Source organism: Eulemur rufifrons, chromosome 19, assembly GCF_041146395.1.
Source record: "Eulemur rufifrons isolate Redbay chromosome 19, OSU_ERuf_1, whole genome shotgun sequence".
Taxonomy (NCBI): Eukaryota; Metazoa; Chordata; class Mammalia; order Primates; family Lemuridae; genus Eulemur; species Eulemur rufifrons.
Genome location: NC_091001.1, coordinates 20594288 through 20618581, shown reverse-complemented (window position 1 = coordinate 20618581; position 24294 = coordinate 20594288). Strand labels below are relative to the sequence as shown.

The 24294-nt window shown below is 34.4% G+C and overlaps 1 protein-coding gene across 1 annotated transcript in view; it reads right to left on the bottom strand.

Moving 5' to 3' along the window:
• Positions 1–7364: 7364 nt before the first annotated feature.
• DHX15 (DEAH-box helicase 15) overlaps positions 7365–24294 on the bottom strand; it is a 54915-nt gene continuing 37985 nt past the window's right edge. The window contains exons 7-14 of the mRNA XM_069495267.1: positions 21822–21908; positions 20698–20847; positions 19655–19763; positions 18933–19124; positions 15895–16017; positions 11339–11529; positions 9145–9314; positions 7365–7931 (exon numbers count right to left, since the gene is read on the bottom strand). Coding sequence (XP_069351368.1) covers positions 7814–7931; positions 9145–9314; positions 11339–11529; positions 15895–16017; positions 18933–19124; positions 19655–19763; positions 20698–20847; positions 21822–21908 — 1140 coding nt within the window. The 3' untranslated portion in view covers positions 7365–7813. The remainder of the gene's footprint in view (positions 7932–9144; positions 9315–11338; positions 11530–15894; positions 16018–18932; positions 19125–19654; positions 19764–20697; positions 20848–21821; positions 21909–24294) is intronic.

The following is a 24294-nucleotide window of genomic DNA, read 5'->3' as shown; positions in this document are numbered from 1 at the left end:
GAAACAAAAATTGGGGGAAATTTAAACTTCAAATGTTTTCCTTATCCCTGACATGAAAAACTTTCACCAAAGTTGACATGGGTAGACCCTGGTCAGTTAATTTTACATCACTTCAAGGAGACATCTCTAAAGCAGTCAACACGTTTTGTAGAAGCTCCCCTATGTTTCTCTAAGGTAATTAAATATCTCTAGAGAGGCATGGGGAAGTACAGACTCAAACACTAAAGCTTAGACAATACCTTAAAGTCATCAGTCCAGTCCCTCTTAAATGTACAAAGGTAAACATAAGAAAATAAAATGTAAGCTATATTTCAAATTATAGAAAGTTTCAATATAATGAATCTTGGGAAGTAATGATTACATAAAACAGCCAAATTTGAAGCTTTAAGAATTTTCAATATTTTATAGTCTTCAGTATGTTTTTGTACTAAGCAGAACTGAGAGTGTATACATAAAGAACAAATACACTAAAGCTATCACATATACTCATCACAAATCAGAGATGCAATTCTAACCATTTCTTTTTTAATTACCATGGAAGTTTATAATTTTTCTTTTTTTTTTTTTTTTATTTGAGACAGAGTCTCACTCTCTTGCCTGGGCTGGAGTGCAGTGGTGTTCATCATAGCTCACTGCAACATCTGACTCCTGGGCTCAAGCAATTCTCCTGCCTCAGCCTCCCGAGTAGCTGTGACTACAGGCACGTGCCACTATACCCAGCTAATTTTTTCTATTTTTAGGAGAGATGGGGGTCCTGCTCTTGCTCAGGGCTGGTCTCGAACCCCTGACCTCAAGCAATCCTCCCGTCTTGGCCTCCCAAAGTGCTAGGATTACAGGTGTGAGCCACCTCGCCTGCCCTGTAATTTCTTAAAAATCAAAATGTTTCCCTTTTTAAGACTATCAGCACTGGTTAATTCTCTGTATTTAGTATTAGGTTTTCTGCTAAGGCCCTAAAATAGTGCCAGGGTCATAGAGCTGAAATATTTCCCAACATCTAATCTTAGCAATTCTTTTTTTTATATACTCTAAAATAAAACAACACACATATCTGTAATCATTAAAATAAATTTCCATCCATTAATGGTTTTAAATAAGTCATTCTTTTAAATTGGATAGTATGCTTCATTTCACTCTGACCCTGCCTCAGATTTGGCTAAGCCAAAATTTCTACTTTAAATTGCCCAATAATTCCTTACACAAAAATCAAATTACTAGCTGAAATGAAGACAACTCTCAGAGAAGTCATCACATCTATTAATGCATGTAGAATGTGTTCACCAATACCATGAACCAAAAATCACAGAACAAGACATAAGGAAAATACACTGGTTCTAGCTGAGTTTATGGGTATAGTTGCCATGCAAATCTAAACACACTAAATGCATTAAATTCTAAGTATAAATAAAGATCATTTGCTCTGCCTGATAATTCTTTCAAATGGCAAGGTCTTAAAGACTTTACCACTTTCTCCATGCCCACTATATCCATCATCAACCATGGGTAGCCTTCCCTGTCGGTTCCCAGACTACAGAGTGAATTCACTAAAGTCCATAAGATCAACACACCCGAGATTCTTAAGTATCCCTTTGATACTCTTTTACTTACAATCAAAACAACTTTCAAACACAACTTCCCTCTTTCAAGCCTGAACTTGATCCACCTAAGATTAAGATACATGCTTTCCTACACCAAGATAGAAGAAGCCATTTGAGTTGAAGTCTCAACCTCCCCTTCTATCTTCACCCTGGTCTAAGAAATGTTCTCCTTATTTCCAAGGCTAATATCACGATGTTTGATCTCAAGTCTTCTCTCAAGTGTGGTCTTAACCCCAGTCTCTCCTAAGACAAGTTTTGCCTAAAATATGTCCAGGTGGCCTCTTATCTAAGTATCCCTTCTCATGGTCTCAATCCTAACAATGCAAATTTTCGTAAAAAGTAGTCTTTGCAATCTTTTCCCGCTTCAAAGCCCTTTCTTATTCAACAATGCCTAAGGACGGGTACACAGAGTAAACGAAGGCATGCAAAGGGGTTCTGGCAAACTGAAGAATACGTGCCTTTGACATTCACAATTCTCATGCACCAGACCTGTCTTCAGCATGAAACTATACTATCTAAATGGTTTTATTTTCTGGTCTCCCCTTCACTTCTCCCAATTCCTTATTAAAATGTTTTGTGCTTGTAATCCCTACCATTTTTCTCCCTAGGTGGTAACTAGGATCTCAAGAATCTGATCTGCAGTACAGATTCACAACTGGCATTCCAAGCCAAGCCCATGCATTACATATACCCTAAAGCAACTAGTACTGTTGATGACGCCTTTGTTTTTATACCACTACTTCATCTCTTGCCCTTTCATTCTTATTCTTCTGTTCTGGTTCCATCTCATTACCTGGGTTATTACAGTATTTTTTTTTTTTTTCTAATGGCTTCAGTTTCCCTTCTTCCTGCAATCTATCCTCTACACTGAACTCAGATCTACTCTTAAACAAGCCTTCAAAAGTCCTCCACAACTGAATCCCAACCTAAATTCATAACCTCATCTGTCCTTACTTTATAATACACAGATTATGCTCCAGCCAAACCATCCTTTTAACACACCACCAGAACTGGCCCTGACACAAAAAGCACAAACCATTTAACACACACCCCACCCCCCCAAAACCCAGATAAATTGGACTTCATCAATATTTAAAAGTTCTGCTCTTCAAGCCATTCTTGAAGAAATGACAAGACAAGCCAATAGGCTGGAAAAACACTTGTAAAACACAAGTCTCATAAAGGACATGGATCCAGAATACATAAGGAATTCTTATTTATTTTTTTAAAAAGACACAGGGGTCTGGCTATATTGCCCAGACTGGTCTCGAACTTCTGGCCTCAATCAATCCCACATCAGCCTCCCAAGTAGCCGAGACTACAGGTGCATGCCACTGCCAAGTGGCTGAGAATACATAAAGAACTCTTAAAACTCAACAGTATAACTATTAATTATAAAAAGGGCAAAAGATGTAACTAGTCGCCTAAGAAATATGAATGGCAAATAGACACATGAAAAGATACTCAGCACCACTAGTGATTAGTTATCAGTGAAATACAAATTGAAACCGCAATGAAGTACAACTACACATCTGCTAAAATTTAAAACAAACATAGGTAATTATGAAATGTTGGCAAGGATGCAGAACAATAAAAACACTGATACACTACTGGTGGAAGAGCAAATGGTACATCACTTTGAAAAATGGGCAGTTTCTCATAAACATGTCCTTATCATCCAACCCAGCAATCTTGATTCCTAGTTATTTTTACCCAAGAGAAATAAAAACCTATGTCCACATAAAGATCTGTATGCAAATACCTTTATTCACGTTAGCCAAAAGCTGGAAATACCCTACTTCCTAACAACTGGTAAATGCATAAACAAATATAGTACACAGATAATGGAATATGACTCAGCAATAAAAAAAGAACTTACTCATATACGTAAAACAGATGAATCTTAAAAGCATTATGCCAAATGAAAGAAGTCAGACACAAAATACAACATACAGTGAGTCCATTTATGACCTTCCAAAAAAGCAAAAAAGTACAGAAAGTTCAGTGATTGCCAAGCACTTCGAGTGAGAGGCAAGGTATTAGCTACAAAGAGGGGGAAGTTTTTTGGGGTGATGAAAATATTTTATATTGATTGTAATGATGATTATATACAACTGCATATATTTATCAAACTATAAATCTAAAAGGGTATAGTTTACTACATGTAAATTATACCTCAATAAAGGAGAACTTTAAAAACTGTTTCTGAACCATGACTCTGTTAATAATCTAAGATCCTTAGAGCCTGTTGAAATCCTAATAATTGAGGCCCAACCAAAATACTACTCCCTTCACAAAATTTTCCCCGATTACCTATCTCAGAAGTTGCAAACGGCTGCTCAGAATCCAGCTGTAAGAGTTAAAAATCTAAAATTTCTAGTTGGGAGATTTCACATATAGATTTAGATTTCCAGCTTTGAAATACCATGAGGCATTCTAACATGGCAACAACTGGCTAGAGCCAGGGGTGTGAACTTGACCCAGCCCTCACAACCCTGAAATGGCTCACACTTGACCATTTAACTTAACTTGGCTGCTATTTCTATCACTTTTCTGGCAGCTGTAAGAATATGAATTTCTAAGACTTGCGTGATCTTAATTGATCTTTCATTTCTGACTTCTGATAGCTCTTTGCATCTTTCCTTACCGTATTCATCACAACTTGCTTTATATTATTATAAATCTTTGCATATAATTTTTAAAACATAACCAGACCGTAATTCGAGAAGGTCCCTGGTTTACCTATCAATCTGTTGTTGTATCATCACACAGTGCCTTACAGAGCTGGAGCTTAATAAAATAAACAACGGTCAGTACCATGAATCAATTTATACAAAAATTCTACTAATACCATGAACAAGTAAAATAAACTGCCATCAGGAAGAAATGTTTTTCAAAATTATCAAATTATGTAAAGTGGTTTTCTGACATTTATGACTTAAGTTCTCAATTAGGTTCAATTCACAACAGTCTATTAATTACAAATGAGGAGTCTACAAAAAAAATAGAATCTTTTCAAACAGAAAATATGCCCATGGTAATAAAAAAAATTCTAAGAAACTCACCAAACGTGGAATTCCAAGGTTTGTTATAAACATACCACACAACTAATGACAGAGGTGGCTAGATAAAGCTACTTTTGCTAGATTGAGTTCAAATATCCTAGAAATGAGTCCTGAGTCCAAGTCACAATTCACAGTAAGCAAATCACAAAAGTTCCCATCAATTTTGCCATTGCTAAAGCAATAGCCATTAAGTAATTAAAAGCCACTGCAACTAATAAGTTCTCAACAAATGTGTTTACTATGTTGGTGACAAGATCAACTACTTGACTACTTGTACAATGGTTAGTTACCTACAGAGCATTTTACTCAAAGGCACACAGTAGCAAGGAACAAATTTTTTTAGGGATCGCTAAAAATGCTCAAGAGCAGAAAATAGCCCTCACCATTTTCTCTAATAAAAAAGAAAACTGCAAAATTCAAATCAATGCTTATATACAAGCATCTATCAAACATGTCAACTTTATTTTTAAACTTAATATTGACCAAAAACTTCACATGAAGCAATCTGTAGGTTAGTTTCATAGTACAGGAATTCTGGAACGGTCAAAAACATTTATAATTAAGATATTCCTATCTTGCCTTTAATTTTTAAAAATGGTATTATTTAATGAGCTATGGATGCATTTAAACATATGAGGTAAGGTCTCCAAGATTAAAACTCTCGTGTAGTAATTAGGTACCTTAAAATTATAGTAAGATTAGTATGAGTCAAAAGTATGCCATGGTTGCTTGAAAGGTTAATGTAAACTTAAATTACATTCAGAGAAGCAATGGCAGGCCTGGTCCTCTGGAAATACAAGTTTAACTGCAGTCTGACCAGTTTAGACCACAGTACTAACAGCAATCCAGAGAACAGCAGGCAGAGGTTAGCCAGGAATATTCAGGATATCTAGAAATCATCTGAAAGAGGAAGGCTGAGAGGAAAAGAAAACAGGCTACTCAGCCTAAATAAGAGTAAGGGAAGATGACAGTTAAATCTAAATATCTACATGGCCACCGCGCAGTAGAACAAGCAGCCAGCCTTGTTTAACTAACTATGCTCTAAAAGAAAAAAATCAGAACCAAATAGTTACTTTCTATTATTTTTGGAGGGAATTTTAAAATTTTCTTGTTCTATACCACAAAGCGGTTATTTGACAGCCACTACCCTATGCGAACAAGGGAAATTATAACAACTTTGGTGTTCGACTGCCAAATCTGTAAAATAAAAGGGTTGGAGAAGACAAGTTTTAAAAGCCACACCTTTGCCAGTAACATCCACGGTAAGAAACTGCCAGCTTTGGTCAGATGTGGCCAGTCTAGCACAACTGTAGACAGTTGGGGATGGACATCATGATGGGAAATAACAGCTCAGCTTGCTCTCCTCTTTCCATGTGGCCACTCCTGATACACACTCATCATTTCTAGAAACTCAGCCAAATACCAAACTTTGTTCTACATATCTGAAACTCTAAAACTTAAAGTTTTCTCTGTAAGAAAACCTAGAGGTCTAACTTCAGATTTTAAACAGGCCAAGATTAAATAATACATGACACCACACTGAGACCTATTTAAATTGGATAGATGGTCAGATTATAAAGATATATGATGGGATTTACAAACTCCACACTTGTGGCATAAATTAACAGCTAACATATTCCTGTGACAAGAGCTCCTTTATAGTGAAAATAGTCTGACCAAGTGCCTAGACTTTCTTAACATAACTTACAAAGATTCCAACAGACAATGTTGCCAAGATCTAATGCTGAATGAATTTCTAACCAATATTCAAATGTAACCAGAAATATTCTAGCATGTCAATTATTCCATGGGAACAAAATAAGGCACTTATAGAAGCGTATGAACTCTTTCAAGCCACCAGGCATCATTTAGTAACCACAGCTATCTACACTAAAAAGCAATCTAGTAGCCCAAAACATTTAATTTGCCAAACTCCCTATAGAAAACATGTGCTTCCAAGTATATTTAAATTCCAATGACACACACCTATTTATATCCTTTAACATTTAAAAAATTTTAAACGTGAGAGGGAAGAGGAAGCCCAGACGTTAATAAGTACAGTATTTAGTCTTCAAACAAAAAAGAATTGACTTATCATAGAATCTTTGATGGGCCACAAACACCTCATTTTGGGTTCCAAAAGGGTTTTTCACTTATCTACTGCCTGTTTTAGAAAACAGAAGATCCAATGTACATTTTAACACACTATACAAATTACTTTGTATGCTGCGTAAAACTTCCAACACTAAGAATATAGTAAAACTGATGGAGATCTACCATATCCTTCCCTTTTATCTAATACAAATAAACATGCTTCATGGGTTACAGTACTTAAAATGTTTATGTAAGTATAGTAAAAAGATTTGATAAAAATGTAACAAGATAATAAATTAACAGCCTTATGAAATCAACTTTAAGACAGACAAGAAGAAAGCCATTCTTTCATTATTGTGGTCTTTTGGGATCCAATTTCAAACAAACACTTACACTTTATCCCATTAGATCACATCCTGATTGACCTAACAAAGCGCTATGCTATGCTTTTAAAAATATTGCTTTAATGCCTGCTTTATGTAAGGAATACTCCTCGTGGAAAAATGTTAAATATGTAATAATAGTATAATTATAATATAAAAAGAAAAAGCCCCACACTTGGGAAGAGTCTAGAGACTAGAACAAAAGTACCAAAGGGCTGTGGCCAAAATTAGTATAAATAGACTTTATTGAAGTCAGTGCCTCTGTACTGAGACAGAAGATTGTGTCTACATAAGCACAAGTTGTAACATTTCACAACTTCTAAAAGGAATGTCAACAATTACAACGATCATGCATACCATGGTCGATAATCACATTTTAGAAGCATTTTCAACCATTTCTAAAGAAATGCTTATAACATTGTTATATATAGAACTACTTTCAATAAACTGCAAAACATTGATCGACTTTTCCAGTATGAGCTACAGTGTCAACACAAAAGGGAGGCATAAATGTTTAATTTATGAAATCAGAATGGAATATTTACTGTAAAGAAAAATTAAAAAGCTTTCAAATAAAGGCCATTATTGAACCAACGTGAAGAGCACAACTTGAACTTTTGAGTTCATTCATCTTTTAAAGCTGTCCTCTGAATAGCTTCAGTTCTAAGCACTGAATTCAGTACTGTGAATATTCCTTGGATTGAAGTTTGGCAATGATGCGGTCCAACTGTCTCTTTGCTTCACACTGTGGGAAATTGCTCATGTCATAATATTGAGGGGCAATTTTCACCAACCTGTCCAGAAGAGGGGAAAAATTACCAAATTAACATTTAATTAATGTACAGTAGTTACTAACAGGATAGGCATCACTTATTAATATACTGATGAACTAAGGCAAATCTTCAAATCCAAAACAATGATAAAAATACAAATGCCTAATCCTTAGGAACACCACTTAGAAATATGTTAAGTATTTTAGTATTTTAATAAGATGTAAATTTTCTAATGTTGAATGTCCCATAAACTTTTCAAAAAACCCAAGATATGTTCTTTTAAAAACCTTCTCTTTACATTAATATAAAAATAATAACACATAAGGTCACCTGACTTATTCACTCCAGCACACTATTTTACCCTGCCTCATCCAGGTTATAGTAATAATACAGGTTCTGTGTAAGAATCAACACCTTGACATTCAAATGATCAGATTTTCTCATTTCCAATGTTTTAATAACTGTAAATATAACTCTATATCCAAAAAATACACTTGACTGAAATCTTTCATAAAGTTTACTATATAATTTTTTCTCAACAAAGCCTTTTAGATAAAATGGTAATATACTACACAATTGAAGTGTCCAAAAGTCACATATCAGTGTAGGAAAAAAGCTGCACAATGTATAGCAAGCGACACCACCTAAAATAGTGCTTTCAGTCCCAGTACTGTTGGCTGACATCTTCCATCTAAGCTATAGAATGTATTCTGGCAACAATAAATAAATCAAACCAAAACCTCCACAAGAGCGGAGGTTATTTTGCTTAAAATAAAACAATCAGTTCTAATCACATTTTGTAAAAGCTAATATGCTAAAATACAAAGAGCTATAATTTTTATGCTTGCACAGGTACTAAAACCAATATATAAATAAATAGTTGAGAGTTAATTGTAATGGGACAAATAAAATATACAAAAAGACCGACTTCTGGAACCAGGGAACACATAACAGCAAGAATGGCTCCAAAGAAACTCTTGATATTATGCAATTGTAACTTTATCTGCCTCCAAATCCAGGCCACACTAACAATCCCACTGTTTTCTTATCAAAGGAAAGAAGTAAGAGATCAATGATACCATCAGGCCAATTGCCCATACCTACACACTGGAATATACATCCCTAGCTGAGGAGAAAATCGAGTCCCCAAATGAGTAAACTGAAGGCCATGACTCCAGTAACAGAGTCACATTCCATTCCGAGCAAAATACTATTAGAACAAAGGCATGCTTACCACTCTGGCTTGATATCTGTACACGTCCGGATGTAATTCTTTGTTGTTAACACAAACTCATTATAAAGCACCCATTCAGGCTTGTGGTCAAGAACAGTAGAGGGATGCAATTGAACCACCTGGTTATCTTTCACAGTTAAGTAATGCCCTGTTCGTTCTAAATGTGCCACCTGAAACCAAAACCCAGTAAATTAATACAATGCTTTCTGATGTGCTACTTACAAAAGAAAAGTGGTGTAAAGTCACCTATATAATTAGGAACAGGAGGGCCTCACATTTTGCTTTTTATTCTATGGCTATACTTATTTATCCCTGCTTCATAAAAGCAGGTATCAGCAAACACCTATGGGTCCAAGTCCAACTCACGGCCTTTATTTGTAAGGCCTGTGAGCCAAGAATAGTTTATATAGCTCTAAATAATTGGAGGGAAAAAAATCAGAAGAAAAAACATTTCATGAAACATGAAAATCACAAAATCGAAATTTCAGTGCCCATACGGAAAGTTTTATTGGAACACAGGCACACTCATCTGTCTATGGTGACTGTCATGCTACAAAGGTAGGCATAATTGTGTGGTTGTGACCTAATGGGATCACAGAGCCTAATATACATTATTTGGTTCTTCCTGCCTTAGACTACCCACAGGAGGCTCTTCAGCACCGGGCACCAACTTATGAGAGTAGATGAACAATTATTAGAAGATTCATGGCTAAGGTAGAAGACTAAATTAGAAAGCAAAAAGAAATGAGAAGAAAAATGTAACAAAGAAAGGAAAATAAAAAGAATGGGAAAAAGAGAAGTTGAATGTGCTTCTCTTCCTATACTTCTTTTTCGATACTCAAATGCCTTGATTGGTGATACTCATCTAATATTTAATTAACCAATACTGAAGGAGAAAATTGGCCCTTTCCGATTCTAGAACTCTGTAAATAAAGATTGTGTGTAAATAACAGAAAATGAACTCAATTTCACTGAATAAATGGTACCAACTGCCTACAAGGTGTCAGGCACTATACTACATACATGTTGTTCCTAACATTTTTTTTTTTTCTTAAAGAGCCGAGTTTCACACTATGTTAGAATTGTGACTCCTGGGTTCCAGCCATCCTCCTGCCTCAGCCTTCCCACCCAGGAGCTGGGACTACAAGGCATGCTCCACTGTGCCCAGCTCTGTTCCTTAACAAATTTTAATCTAAGGAAAGAATTAGGAAGCTATAATGCTTGAATAAAGCTTTGTCAATCTCTTTTGGATTATTAAAAGCAAATTAAAACAAATGAATTATTATATTAAATATTAAGAATAAAAAAGTCTAGAGAAATAATTTTCATACCTCACTCTATTAAGCATAATATCTTAAAATAAGATGCCATACCAGTCTTATTACTCAGATTCAAATACAGACACCTCACCAATCTCCTAATTTTCTTAACTTTTTTCAGACATAATTTCTCAGGGTTTCAAACACCTTAAAATAAATATTCACAATATTTACTTGAAAAATTTTACTTCAGTTCTTATAGCCTCCAATACAGCACAAACCAGCTAATCTAAATGAAACCCTTTAAATCATGGTTCATCTTTATTGCTTAACTCAGAAGACATTTTTGGCTTTTGCAGTACCCAAGAGGGTTAATTATAAATGCCTACGATCACTCTATAGGACTGTAAACGAAATCTAGTTATTTGAATATTTGAATTTTGGGGTGCTCAGTTTCTAGAAAGAAACTGAACTGTACTTTTGGATCCACCTGGACAATTGCTTCCTTTTAGTACTCTTGCTGTGACAATGTTTCCGATTATGATCTGGATTCAGAGAAACTTTAATATACTTATCAAAAGTCAAGGGTTAAATTTCACATTCCTGAAGAAATAAGTGCTTAATCACACCTGAAAATGGACGTGCCCATTTGGTATAACAAAGGCTCCACTGATAAAAAGGTAGCTTTTAAAATTGATTACTACATAACTGTACTAATTCAGCTATTCAGGGCATTAATTTGTTACTTGTTAGCCATACAAAAGTTCTTAGAATATCAATTCACTCAAAGAAACTGATTTAACAGCATTTAAGATCCGATTTTTATAGGTATTCTTAAACTCGTCTTTTCCTTTATGTGGATTCAAAGGACCATAATAGAAATCAAACAGTATCATGTGAATACTTAATAATGCATTCCTGTATTATCCACATACCTGCATAAAATACCCAGTAACCAAAGCTTTCCTTATATTAATATAATAGTCCCTGCTTGTAAAGTCAGTACTTCGACGAGGCAAATTAAATCTGTCCATAATTCGAGATAGCTGCTGGCGTACATTGTCTGCAGACATCAGGGACCTGTAGTTAATGAAGTTGTCATAACACCACTGAACTGATTCATGATCTAAAAAGTTAGAGGGGGGTAGAGAAAAGGAGAACCATGAATCATCCACATAGGAATGTTTTCTAATTAGAAAGTAAATTGTTACAAAGAATAAGCTAAATAAACACAAAGCAGATTTACAGACATTTTCTTTAAATTAACTACAATGTTACTGACTTTCCTAAATATCACATAGTGTGGTTCAAAATCAGAAACAGAAACTAAGATTTTTGGTTTTGGATGTCAAGACAATGACTTTGAGTTAACTGTTTTTAGTGTATTGAGTTATTTTATCCATTAACATCCACCTGCTTGTATCCAACAGATCGTCTATCAGACAGGGGTGATTGGGGGAATTTGGTAAAATGCCATATCTTGCTCATTTTCAAAGAAAACACAGTCTCAGATTAAGATAATCAAATACAGCATGAAAGTTATGAAACTGAACACAAAACGACTATTGTATATTGCTATTTTAGTACATTGCTCTTTATGCCTGAGCTACAGTGCCCCAAACCTCAAGAGGCTGAAATTTTATTGTGACACATGTGCTTCTCAGCAATTTACAAGGTTTGAAATACAAATGATAGTTTACAAGGATGTCTGAAATCTCCACTCATGTTTAATAAAAGACCTATGTCTAAGCACTTCAAGTAATTTCACTACATGTATTATCAAAAGGGTAATATTTCTCCACTGATGAATCCTTGATAAGCTCTCAACTAACCCAGTGTTGCTCATCTAAAGAGCGAGCTCAAACTGTAGCATCATGAAAAAATATTACAGTGACATCTTTATGTCCCAAAGACAGTCACAGCAAAAAACTGCATTATTTACTTCAGAGGCACTTTGATAAATACAACTAAAAGTGTTATTGTGAAATGGCAGAAGTAAAAAAACCACGAAAATTAAAATTGTGTTGATCCTTCTCCAGCTATGGTGATATATGCTTATCTTTTACACATTGTTTCCTCTTTGATTCTAGGATTCTACCAATTGTAACATACAACTCTATCTTAATACTCTTGAGAAAAACAACAGATATATAACTAAATTTTTATCCATTACAAAATGTATCCTTTCAGAAATTAGAGTGGACAGGGTGGGGTCAGAAACGGATCTCTGAATTAAAGAATATGGCACTGATTAACATCCATCAATTAACCCATCTGGAATGTGAAATGAAAGGTATCTGTCTAAAGTTATTGACAAAGCACTATATATCTCTGGGAGATGAAACAAAGTATACTTTGGAGGTACTTTTGCTTATGTCCTGTAGCAAGCGAAAGGCAATAAAAATACCTAAACTAGACAATAAAAGGGGGGGGGGACTTTTGAAAAGAGTTGTTGATTTGCCGACTCTGGTTTGAAATGCAATCTTTTCAAGGTCTTCAATTTTTACAATTCATAAGCTAAAGATGAACAAAATGGCAACTATAAGTTATTCATCCAGGTAAATAATATCTGATAGTTCTAGTATATTTCTAAACTTGTCAGAAATTATTTGATAAACAGGAGCAATAAATCTAAAATTAGGAACATTTTATTAAAATTCTAGCCATCAATACAGTAAACTCACGAGATCTAAAGCCAAACCATTTGTAAAATTTTTAGAGATCTCTCACACACTCAGATTAAAGTATTGCAAAATAACTTAAACCTAGTTTTGTTTCTAAAAAGTGTTATTTACATAAATAGTACTAAAATGACATTTTATCAAGGTGACATTTCAGCTTTACTATGCAATCAACCATTGTCTCTACTACTGAAAAACATCTTGACTAGTATATGAAATATATGTGCTATTTTTGAAATATACTTAATGTCTCAATAACATTTAAAAAGCATTAGTGAATATATTTCAAATTCAATAAGTGGATACAAAATATCCAAATAGTAATGTGTGAGGGTCTAGAAAACTTTGATTTTGTTTTTTGAAGAGCTCTCCTTATTTGAAAAGGCAGCAGTCACTTATTAAAGACTAAATCCTCTACCTCTGACTAAAGAGGACATTTCTATAAAATGTCAAGTCATTATATACAGCAGAAGCCTAAAATCCAACCAATGATTTAACATCCCTCTGGCAGTAAGAAGTATTTATTAGAAAGGATCACACATCTAGTGAGTGAAAGCTACCATTCTAACTCATTGAATTCCTCCCCCCACCCCCTCCCCCCACTGCTGGCCCTTTTTAGAAAAGGATAAAGTTTTTGTAGATGTTTATAACTATTCAGTATTTTCATAGAAAGCTTCAAGTACCAAATATCTTCATAAAGAACAAGCATTAAGTTTATCATCTTAAATATTAAACCTCTCTAAATTCAAATTAGTTAGATTTATATTTAAAATCAAAATAACAGCTCTTAAACATATCAATCCTAAATTTCATTTTCAAGACACAATTATGAAATCCAAAATACTGCTATGCTTAGTTAACAAAAAGTTTAAATGACAAAATAACACAATCTCTAATTTTAAAAGAATTCGTTAAAATGCCTTGTAAAAATAATAGAGTAGGTATATGTATAAAACCATGATGCTCCTTCAAAAATCTTTTATCACTTAAATGCCATCATCACAATATCAAAGGAGATTCTGAGAACCATGATGAGAGTGAACCTGCTCATTCTCAAGGCATTCCCTCTTATAGCAGCTATCACGGTCTGTTAATAGGTTATATCAATATATCTCTTGGTCACCCAGCATGATGTGTGGCAGACAACAGGAATATAGTCTTGAGTTGACCTATCTTACCAGAGATAATATTATGTATTATCAATATTATGGACACAAGAGGAATAAAATAAAATGTTCTGAAGTAAATAGTGTACTGGCCTTCAGCTCTTGGTTTCTCAACCATGTTTCCTTTACTTCCCTTACCTGCCCCCAGTTTTTGAGACCTGGGCAGAGAAGGGCTCCACCCTTTCTCTCCTGGATAGCCATTAATACTATTTGACTCACACCAGGGTTTGTGAGTAAGAAACAGAGACGTATGACACCACAGGTGCTACATTCTTTTCCATATGCTGGCCCTCTAGAACTGGGACACTTAGAAAAATAAATTTTATCACCACCCCCTACAGATGTGCCAAAGTCAACAGGCTCTATTTTAGCAGTGTAAATAGGATTTTTATAAGGTAATAAAAATGAGTTATAAATAAAACAACAAGTACAAAATTGATATTAAGGAACTACTCTTGAGAAGAAACTGTAAACTTAGAGTGACTAAGAATCCCTCATTTATGGGAGAGGGCGATGATACAGGACTATCAGTCTTTAATTATGTTATCTTTAGGTCAGCCTACTGATACGTAGAAACCAAACCTTTTCAGATCCTGTTGCATTCATTTCTGTATTTATTCTCCCCTTTTAAAGTTTTCCTCTCACTTAAGTTTTAGAAATGGTACATTCCAACAACAGCTAGCAATAACTTTATTATTACTATGATTCCTTCCTCATTTTCAAATAATTGGCAAACGGCTTTCAGGTCACTAAATATTTGCTAATATAATTTAAACTAGAACAACATTTTATCATGTGTCTATAGCATAACTCATTGAACCATTTTTCTACCAGTGGGCATTTGGGTAGTTTTTGTACTATCACAAATAATTCTGGTATGAAAAACTTTAATGAAAAACTTCTGTATCCACAGAAATTTCAAAAGACAGCTTTCTAGATTACTTCTGGGTCAAAGAGTATGAAGTTGTTAGGGTTACTGGTAACATAAAAATCTGCTTTTCATAAAGACCCACATCACTTTTTATATTCCTACCTCCGATGTATGAGTGTTCCACTAACCCCACTCCCACACAACTAAGGAATATTTTTCTCTAATCTTGCCAATTTTTTAGGTGAGGAAATGATATCTCAACAATAATGCAACTCTTGGGCTAACAGTAGAGTTTAATTTTTCTCTCATGATTACAGACCACTTGTAGCCTGAGAACTGTCATATTTGTTGCCCATTTTTCTATTTTACTAGTCTTAATATTAAAAGCTCTTTATTGGTAAAAATGTTGAGTAATGATTATATAAACAATACTAATCTATTGACAAAAAATGTAAAGTGTATGAAAATAAAAAAGTATATAAAAATTTATATGGTTTGTGGTAGATTATATCCAAATCTTTCATTTTTATCACCTTGTATTTTTCAGGTTTTCTGTAATTGGTGTTTCCCCCACCCCCATTATAAATGTAAACAACTTTGAAAAGGACTGGCAATTTCTATTTTAAATGCTAGTCAGGAGTTTTTCTAAAGCACCCCTGGGTTTTTAATGTAAAGTTGTCACAGATAATAAATGAAAGTGAGATGAAGAAACATTTTATACACTGCAAGTGACATTTAGACAAAAGAGTACCTTCAATCTAATTTACACTTACTTTGTTTAAAAGCATGGTAGACATTCAGCAGTGTCAGATGATCTCCATCTATGTGGGCAAATCTCATCTTGGCCTCATCTGCGGCTTTCTTGGCCTCCGTGGGGCGAACAAAACACTGTGGGACTAAACAAGGTTGGTATGGGCCCAACACAAACGCCCATATCGATGAGTCACGCATTCACAGATAGAGGAACAAGGCCTAGCTAGGTCAGTTCACAGAGCATAGGGCAGGGCAGGATGGCCTCCAACTGCATCTTGGACTGTTTACTACCTTGATTAGGTACATCAACACCTAACCACATCTGTAAGACAAGAGGGTTTCAAAGCTACAGAGTACCTGATTATTTTAACTAGATCTAAAAGTAGGCATCAAAACAGCTATTCTGAAGGCCATCAAGATACTAGAAAGCTCAACTTATTTCAAAAAACCAGTGCTGATAGCTCTACCAGTAACCAGAATTATGGTGTCAACAGCCTTTTAGCTAATCGTAATTTTCCAAAAGGCCATCCAGTGAATCCACTGAATGGCTGTGAAAATTAGCTGTACTTACTTACCCACTGCAGAACTAAAACCAACTTTGCAACCAGTCTACTGCCACATTTCTATTAGAATTTCTTCCCTAACACTATGGTTAGTACCAACTGGTGGGTATCACTATTAGCACCGGTGAGCAGAAGCATATGTAAACATAAAAATATCAAGTCTTGGGTTTTGATGATAGCAGTAGTGGTGGAAGGTTAAACCGCCTTTTAATCAAGAAAATTCAAAAAGGCTGTGATATTCAGCCTAGTGTTCCAACATTTTAATAAAATTAGTAAATAAAGTCCCAAGTTAAAAAAAAAAACTTATGTGAATCAAAACCTCAATATAAAAGCAAATGCCAATATTTTAAAAGTTGACAATTAGTCTGAAACAATCATTTCAAGGGTCATCAAAATATTTAACTACAGTTATTTGTTAGAGCCTCAATATTAATTCACATAAAACTGTATAAGTTGTTACAAAGCGTATACTACATTTTTTGAAATACAACTTTCCTTAATTTACTTTAGCAATTCCATAGTCATAAAAGTAGTATGAAATAAAAATACTTAACAGCTTGGGACTTTTTCAACACATTTTTAAAGCTCTGAAAACCTTGTCAATGAAAAAAAATCATAAATTATCAGTTCAGATAGAAGATAATGGGAATAATTGACAATGAGATCAAATACAGTATTAAATTACTCTTTCCCACACAGTTTCCCCTTTAAAAAGATGCCAAAGTAGCCAAACAAAGACAACAAAACATGATCACAGTAAATATTAAAAGTCTTGCTTAATGTAGCTGAAGCAAGGTAATTTACGAAAGTACAGAAACTTCTCATAGCTGTGAATGTTAATGTGAACTAGCCACCAGAGTTAAGTGGGAATGAATAGGTAGCACTCCATAAGGCCCCTGGGTTTGCACTGTTTATATCAGGACCTCAAAACGCCAGAAACTATTTAAATGGCAAACAAAGCATTACAAGCTCAGCAAACTGTTTTTGTTCCACAACTTCTTTCTTATCTGTTATTTCAACAGTTTTCCCATAAATGGCCTGTTTAAAAACTACTGCACATAAATGCTTAATTTTCTTGATTTGCTAAAGATGACCACCAGCAAAGCCTATGTTTTGCATAACTCCTACTACAGATAAGACTGAGATGTGGTTGGAAGATTTCAACTGCATCACAGTGACAAATTTTTTAAAGGGCTAATACTCTAAATTCAAACAAGGGTAATCATATAGTATGTCTGATTAGACAATCTAAAGAAATATAAATAGGGCAGATAACAGATAAGTGAGTACACAGATAATCTGGTAACTCTTGCCCCACTTTCTCTAAAAACTAAACTCTTGGGAGAAGACAACTGGGAGAATCTAACAAAACAACACATAAGAAAGGCAGACAACAACCTACCACCACCTCCGCAAATGAGACTACAATTTAATTTAAATGATTCGATACTGCCCTGCCCATCTGCTCTGAGTCTGATCAGTCATAACTCTGCAAGAAAACATTTTAGCTAGTTCTTACATAAAAACTTCACACCATTAGAATATACCATACATCTAAACTAAGCCATAATTTTATATTTAAATATTTTTCAACTTATCCTTTAATTCCATGGAAGATTTTGAATTATTTGCAGCATTAAAAGTAATTAAGACCAATAAACCACTTTGTGATTAGAAGTTAGTTCTCCCCAGTCCTGAAATTAGTAGCATAGAATACTGATTGTCAGTAAAAACTTGTTTTCCATTTTTAGCTATAAGAATCATTAATTTGTTTGTTAACAATATCTCTACTCCTTTGGGAAAATCTATTTCCAAGTTACTATTCATCTGTGGATTAAATTTTACTGCTACTAAAAATAGCACTATTTCCTCAGCTTAATGTTCCAATTTTACAAAATTAGGAATTTTATCTATTAGGTATGTTTCTCTTACTAAGTGTTTTTCTGCCATTGTAAAAGAATAACATTATCAGATTAGTTTTAAAGCCTGAAAGTATATATTACCACTTCTATTTATTTGATGCTAAGTTTGAAGTTTATGTTTGTTTGATTGCCACTGGAATACATACTTATACACGTAGATAGATATGGCTCAACTTAAATGTAAAGTTTAAGTCTGTCACAGGCTCACTTAATAAGTGCCAAGTACTAGAACAAAATCCTTCTTGTACTTTCAGTGATAAACCGCAAAGATAGTACTGATGGACCTACCACAGAATTCAGTAACACTTGCGTTCAAACTTATTCTCAATGCAATTTTTATTTGCACTCAGGAGAGCCAATGTTTTACTATGTTTTGTGCACAATGACTTACTTTAATTTGTAAATACTATGTCATTATGAAACTATTTACAAGGTATTTAGGAAACAAAATGAGTTCCTTAAAACGATCTATATAATCCACTACCATACTAAATATTAAAAAACAAAAACAAAAGTGAAGTCCACCCAAACTTTGAAGAGCTGGGCTTTTGTTAGTTCCTTTCCCTCTATTACCTGACAACATAGCAGTAATAGATAGGACCTCATTAGAACAGTTGTAGTCACAACTTGCAATAACCATTTTAGCGAGCTGTGGATCTAGAGGAAACTCTGCCATCATGGATCCCAATTCAGTAAGATCTCCATCATCATTTAAAGCAGCCAGATAATTCAAAAGTTCTAGGGCTCTCATCAGAGTTTCAGGAGCTAGGGGGAAAAGGCAATCTATTAGACAAGTTGCCTTAAGCAAGCAAAAATGTGACAAAGTACTATCATAAGCAATCTCATTTTTCACTCTACAATGGACCAAACTCAATTGTCATCAAATCCAATTATATAACTCTAGCAAACAATGAATCATACAAAATTGCAAGATTTTCTTGTAGGTAAAACTTTCTTTTTTCTAAATATTTTAAGTAATTGCTAATTCATCAATGTGTTTATCAAGCTATTTTTCCCAAAGAAAAATCAGAAAGTTTATTCTCACATTTTCATGACCAGAAGATAATTCAATTAAACTGAATACTTAGAATAAATTCTGAAGGAAAAAAACTTATTTGCTCATATAACTGTCATCCTTTTTAGTTTTAATGCCATCATATAAGATCACTTATGTTGATGCATACTGGAAGAAAAAGCCAAAATGTATTTAATACATACATTGAACAGGATGCAGACAAATAGTTAAGTCCATTTTGGTTAAAAGAGCTGACAAAATGTGCTTTCTTAAGTCATACCTGGTGGATCCATAAAATCAAAATGCACCAAATCATCAATACCAAGTTTCTTCAACTGTAACACAACTGATCCTAAATTAGAACGCAAAATCTCAGGATAGGTGTTATCCTAGCAAAAAAACAAAAACATGTGTTTGTTGTTAAACATTGCTCAATCACCTTGCTCCCGAAAACAGAACATATCTGTTCCCTGTCTCCTTAGCTATTTACTTTGGCACGACTTCTATAACACTCAGGAGAGAAAAATACTTGTGGACTACAGAAATCAGACACTTTTCTCCAACAATCTTTAGTGTTCAAAGCCTCTGCTGCTGTCCACCCCAACTCAGAACGGTTTAAAAAAAAAAGAAAAGAAAAAAAGTTGTGCAGTAGTCCCCCTTATTCAAGGTTTCAATTACCCACCACCAACACCTGAAAATATTAGATTAAAATTTCCAGAAAATATACAATTTGTAAGTTTCACATTGTACACTGTTCCAAGTAGTGTGATGAAATCTCACTCAGTCCCACCTGATCCAGCCCAAAATGGATATTAAACTCACTGTCATGGTATCTCAGCACTTGTGTTCAAGTAACCCTCATTTTTTTTTTTTTAGTAACTGCTCTACAGCGCAAAAGTAGCCATGCTGACAATTCACATATGCCAATGCCAAGGAGAAGCCTTGAAGTACTTCCTGTAAGTGAAAAGGTGAAAAACTCTCCACTTAACAAGGGGCAGGGGAGAATCACACACTGTACTATGATCTACAGTAGGAATGTATCCTCAGTGAAACTGCGAAAAAGGAAAAGGAAATATGTGCATAGTATATGTAAAGTTCTGTACTATCTGAGGTTTCAGGCTGGGAGTCTTGGAACGCATACCCCTGTGGATAAGGGGGTACTACTGTATTGGTAGATTATACCATAAATCTCACTCAGAAAAAAACTAAGGAGCTTTTGGTCTTAAAAGGGAAGATAAAGTAAATGAAGCAATTTTCTTTTCTAGGTTAACAATTCAACCTAAACTTCCAAACACATAGGAAAAACACAGTAATACCCCTTACCTGCATTTCTGTTTTATAAGCTTTCTCTGTGTAAAGTCTGAAGCATTTCCCAGGTCTGGTACGTCCAGCTCGACCAGCCCTTTGTTGGGCTGAAGCTTTACTAATAGCTGTCACCAAAAGGGACTCAACCCTGATTCGAGGATTATATACCTATTGGAATGGAAATAACACAAGATTATTTCTTCAGTTAAACAAAAACTGTGATTCAGAGGTACCCAAAGCCTACAGTAAATCCCAAAATAAACAAAGTAGTATTGATGACCACCATAAATCATGTTGCCACAATAATAGAGAATTCATCACCCCATGCCTTAACTTTCTCTCAGACATTCTGACTCCACCATTCTGAAAGACTCAAGCTAACATGAAAAACTTCTTATCCAACACACAGATGGTGTATGTAATCTTCACTGCTCCTAGTTTAAAATAATTTCAGTTCTATCCGTTTACCTTGTACCTTTACATGCTGGTAGTGAAGGATTTTGCCTGAAAAAAACCTGCAATTTCAACACCTGATGTTCAGAGTGGACATCAAGAAAAACACTTTGAACTTAGTCTAAAAGAAGTCAGTCATGTACTTTCTGTTTGAAAGGAAAATTTTCCATCAATAACATGATATACCTACAAGATATAGTCAACTTACCCAAAAGATGTTTGAAACATAAATTAGAGTATTTACTGAGTCATCAGTATTTTAGTTATCAGCACTGCTAAAATAGAGGAGTAACACAGTACCTTTGTTCAAATAGTGTGCCCAGTACATAGTAGGAACTCTAATGTTGGGTAAGTGACTGGTCTGCAGGGATGATAATCCTGTACTTTTATTACTTCACCTATGGTCCTTAAATGAATGTACAAGCCAAAACATCCCCCACCACAATACTGAAACAAAGAAACCAAAGCAACCCTAAATGGGAGGAGAAAAAAAAGCCTCTAGGATTAAACATAAAATACTGCCTTAATTTCTGAACACAAAGGCTCCTATGCCAGAAATCTGAAAATGAAAACGAAAATAGAAAAATATTTGTGAAATATAAATTTTAGCCATTAAATAAATGGGCAGTAAGTACCATGCAACTAACACTGATTTATAAAGTGTTCAACTAACACGCTAAAACAGGTACCTTTTGTTTTGCAAATCCAGGATCAATCACAAACACCACACCATCTATCGTCAAAGATGTCTCTGCAATGTTAGTTGACACAACTACCTGTTAAGAAATATAGTATACAAGTTATGTTACACATTAAGTAAAACTAACATGACAGTAAGTTTAGCTATTAACTTTCACTAACACAAGGAACTTCAAACCAGTAAATAAACTACTTCCCTTCCCAACAAAGCTATTACTTCAAGTTATCACTCAACCACATTACATGATGATTATGCAATAAAAGAATAGCATCAAAATAAAAATACTTATAAAGCTACACAACATACCTTACAGAATGTCTCACTGATAAAACATCCCTTATAATTAATATCTAAACTTCCACACGTGTATTTTTCAATTTTTCCAAGCAATATTTACGAAGGAAAACTTCATATTTATATCACTGAAACTCAATTCACCATTTTTCAGAAATGCCCCAGGGAAAAAAACTCAAGGTACAATCCAGTAAGAATTGATAAATCATCACGATCTAATGTAAATGTGTTGGTAAGTGTACAGTCTCAAAGGGATAATAGGTAATATGTTATTGTACACAAGCAACTGTTAGGAACCATACACTGAACAAAGTTTAAAGCATTTAAATACTAATATGTATGACAGCTTATTTTTATATGTGCATGTTTAACTACATGTTAGACATGTTTTAGGAAATTGGTTAAGGACCTGGAAATGACATGTTACATATAATTTTTTCCTTTTAAAACAATGGGAAATAGGGATTCTTCATTTGCATTTTTACCTAGAACATCTGATTTTCAGGAACCGATTACTAACATTAAGTTGGAGATGTCTGTGTATGTAAGCAGTTGACACAGAAAATGAATGAGAAACAGTCTGTGCTTACAGCTTTTACAGTTTGTAAGGGAAGATTAGGCATGGATAGAAAGGGTAAATGACACCAAAAATTCACTGTGAGATTTAAAAAGGGTTTACTTCCACGGTGAAGACAAGACAAGGCTTTACTAAGAAAACAGCATTTAGAATAGTTCTTGAAGGTAAAGTAAGATCTACTCACAAGAGAGAGGGAAAGAGCATTAGCATCACAAAGTTCAACTTAAACAGTGTATGTGGGCAAGAATGTCTATGGGCACATATAAGATATGGAAGGACTTATATTTATTCCTATTATTTTATTTTTTAAAAGCATTTTCTTTCATAAATAAAATAGCTTAAATAACTCATAGGCTTTTGTTCCATTAGCTGTTTTATTTAAAATAATATTAACATTTTCATTTTCTGACTTCATACCTACTAAGGAGATGTCCCAAGACATTGGCAGGAAGCCTTGCAGGTTTAAAAATTTACTACTAAGGATCTATTAATAGGGTATTTCAGAATCATTTACATGTCAAAACCCAAAACATTTCATTTTGCTGTTGGTCATGTGAAAAGACAGAACTAGCAAAAGGATAAGAAACCACAGGTGGTTTGATGATGCTACTGAAATTCTACAGGACACTGAGATAACACATACAATCAATAATTAGAACTGAAGCAAACATAAACAGGGTATATAAAGTTGACAGGTGGACTTGAGTAAGTATAACCTGAGATTAATACTCTTCTAGAAAGTCAGTTTTTTATAGTGGAAGGATCAATGAATTCAGGGGTAGGTGGCAGAGCCAGGAGTCAAATCTCAGTAGCTAAGTAACTGTGGAAAGGTTTTAATACCTCCAAGCTTCAATTTCCTTTTACGACTCTGGCTTATTACTTAGTTTAGCTAACACAGAGCTGTAGGGAATAAAATGGATGTAGAAATGCCTTATAAACTATAGAGAACCAATTATATATTAATAATTATATAAGAGGTCTTCTGGTTTTCTGAAATTCTGGGGTGAAAATCATGGTTCTGAATATACGTAGGACAGTAGAGAAAACTACCTTCCCTTTTTTTTTTTTTTTAAGTTATTTTGGGAAAAATAATTTGTCATATTTCTTCTAAAACAAAATAGAGGCCGTGTGATAAAAATTTTTTGATGTGATCAACTCTTAAAGACGTGCCTAAAAAGTTAACTTTTTCTCCAAAAAATAATTTCATTTGTGTACACGTTTTGTTTGGGGGTTGTGTGTGAGACAAATTCTATAATACTTATAAAGAAGTGATGTGTGATTCTACAAGAGTTTAAAAATCAAGTGATTGTGCCAACTAGGCACGCCCCATGTCATTAGTGATAAAGAGTGTATTGCCAGCTAAAAGTCAACCCCCAAATGTAAGTGTTAAATGAGTCCTCAGAGAAGCTTGAAGTTTTAGGGTTTTCCCAAGGACTAAAAACAGCTAAGGCGAAATAAACATATACACATACATAATGCAAACGAATAAATGAAACGATAAAAGTTGCCCTGGGATGGGCACAATGGCTCACGCCTGTAATCCTAGCACTCTGGAAGGCCAAGGTGGGAGGATTGCTTGAGGTCAGGCTTT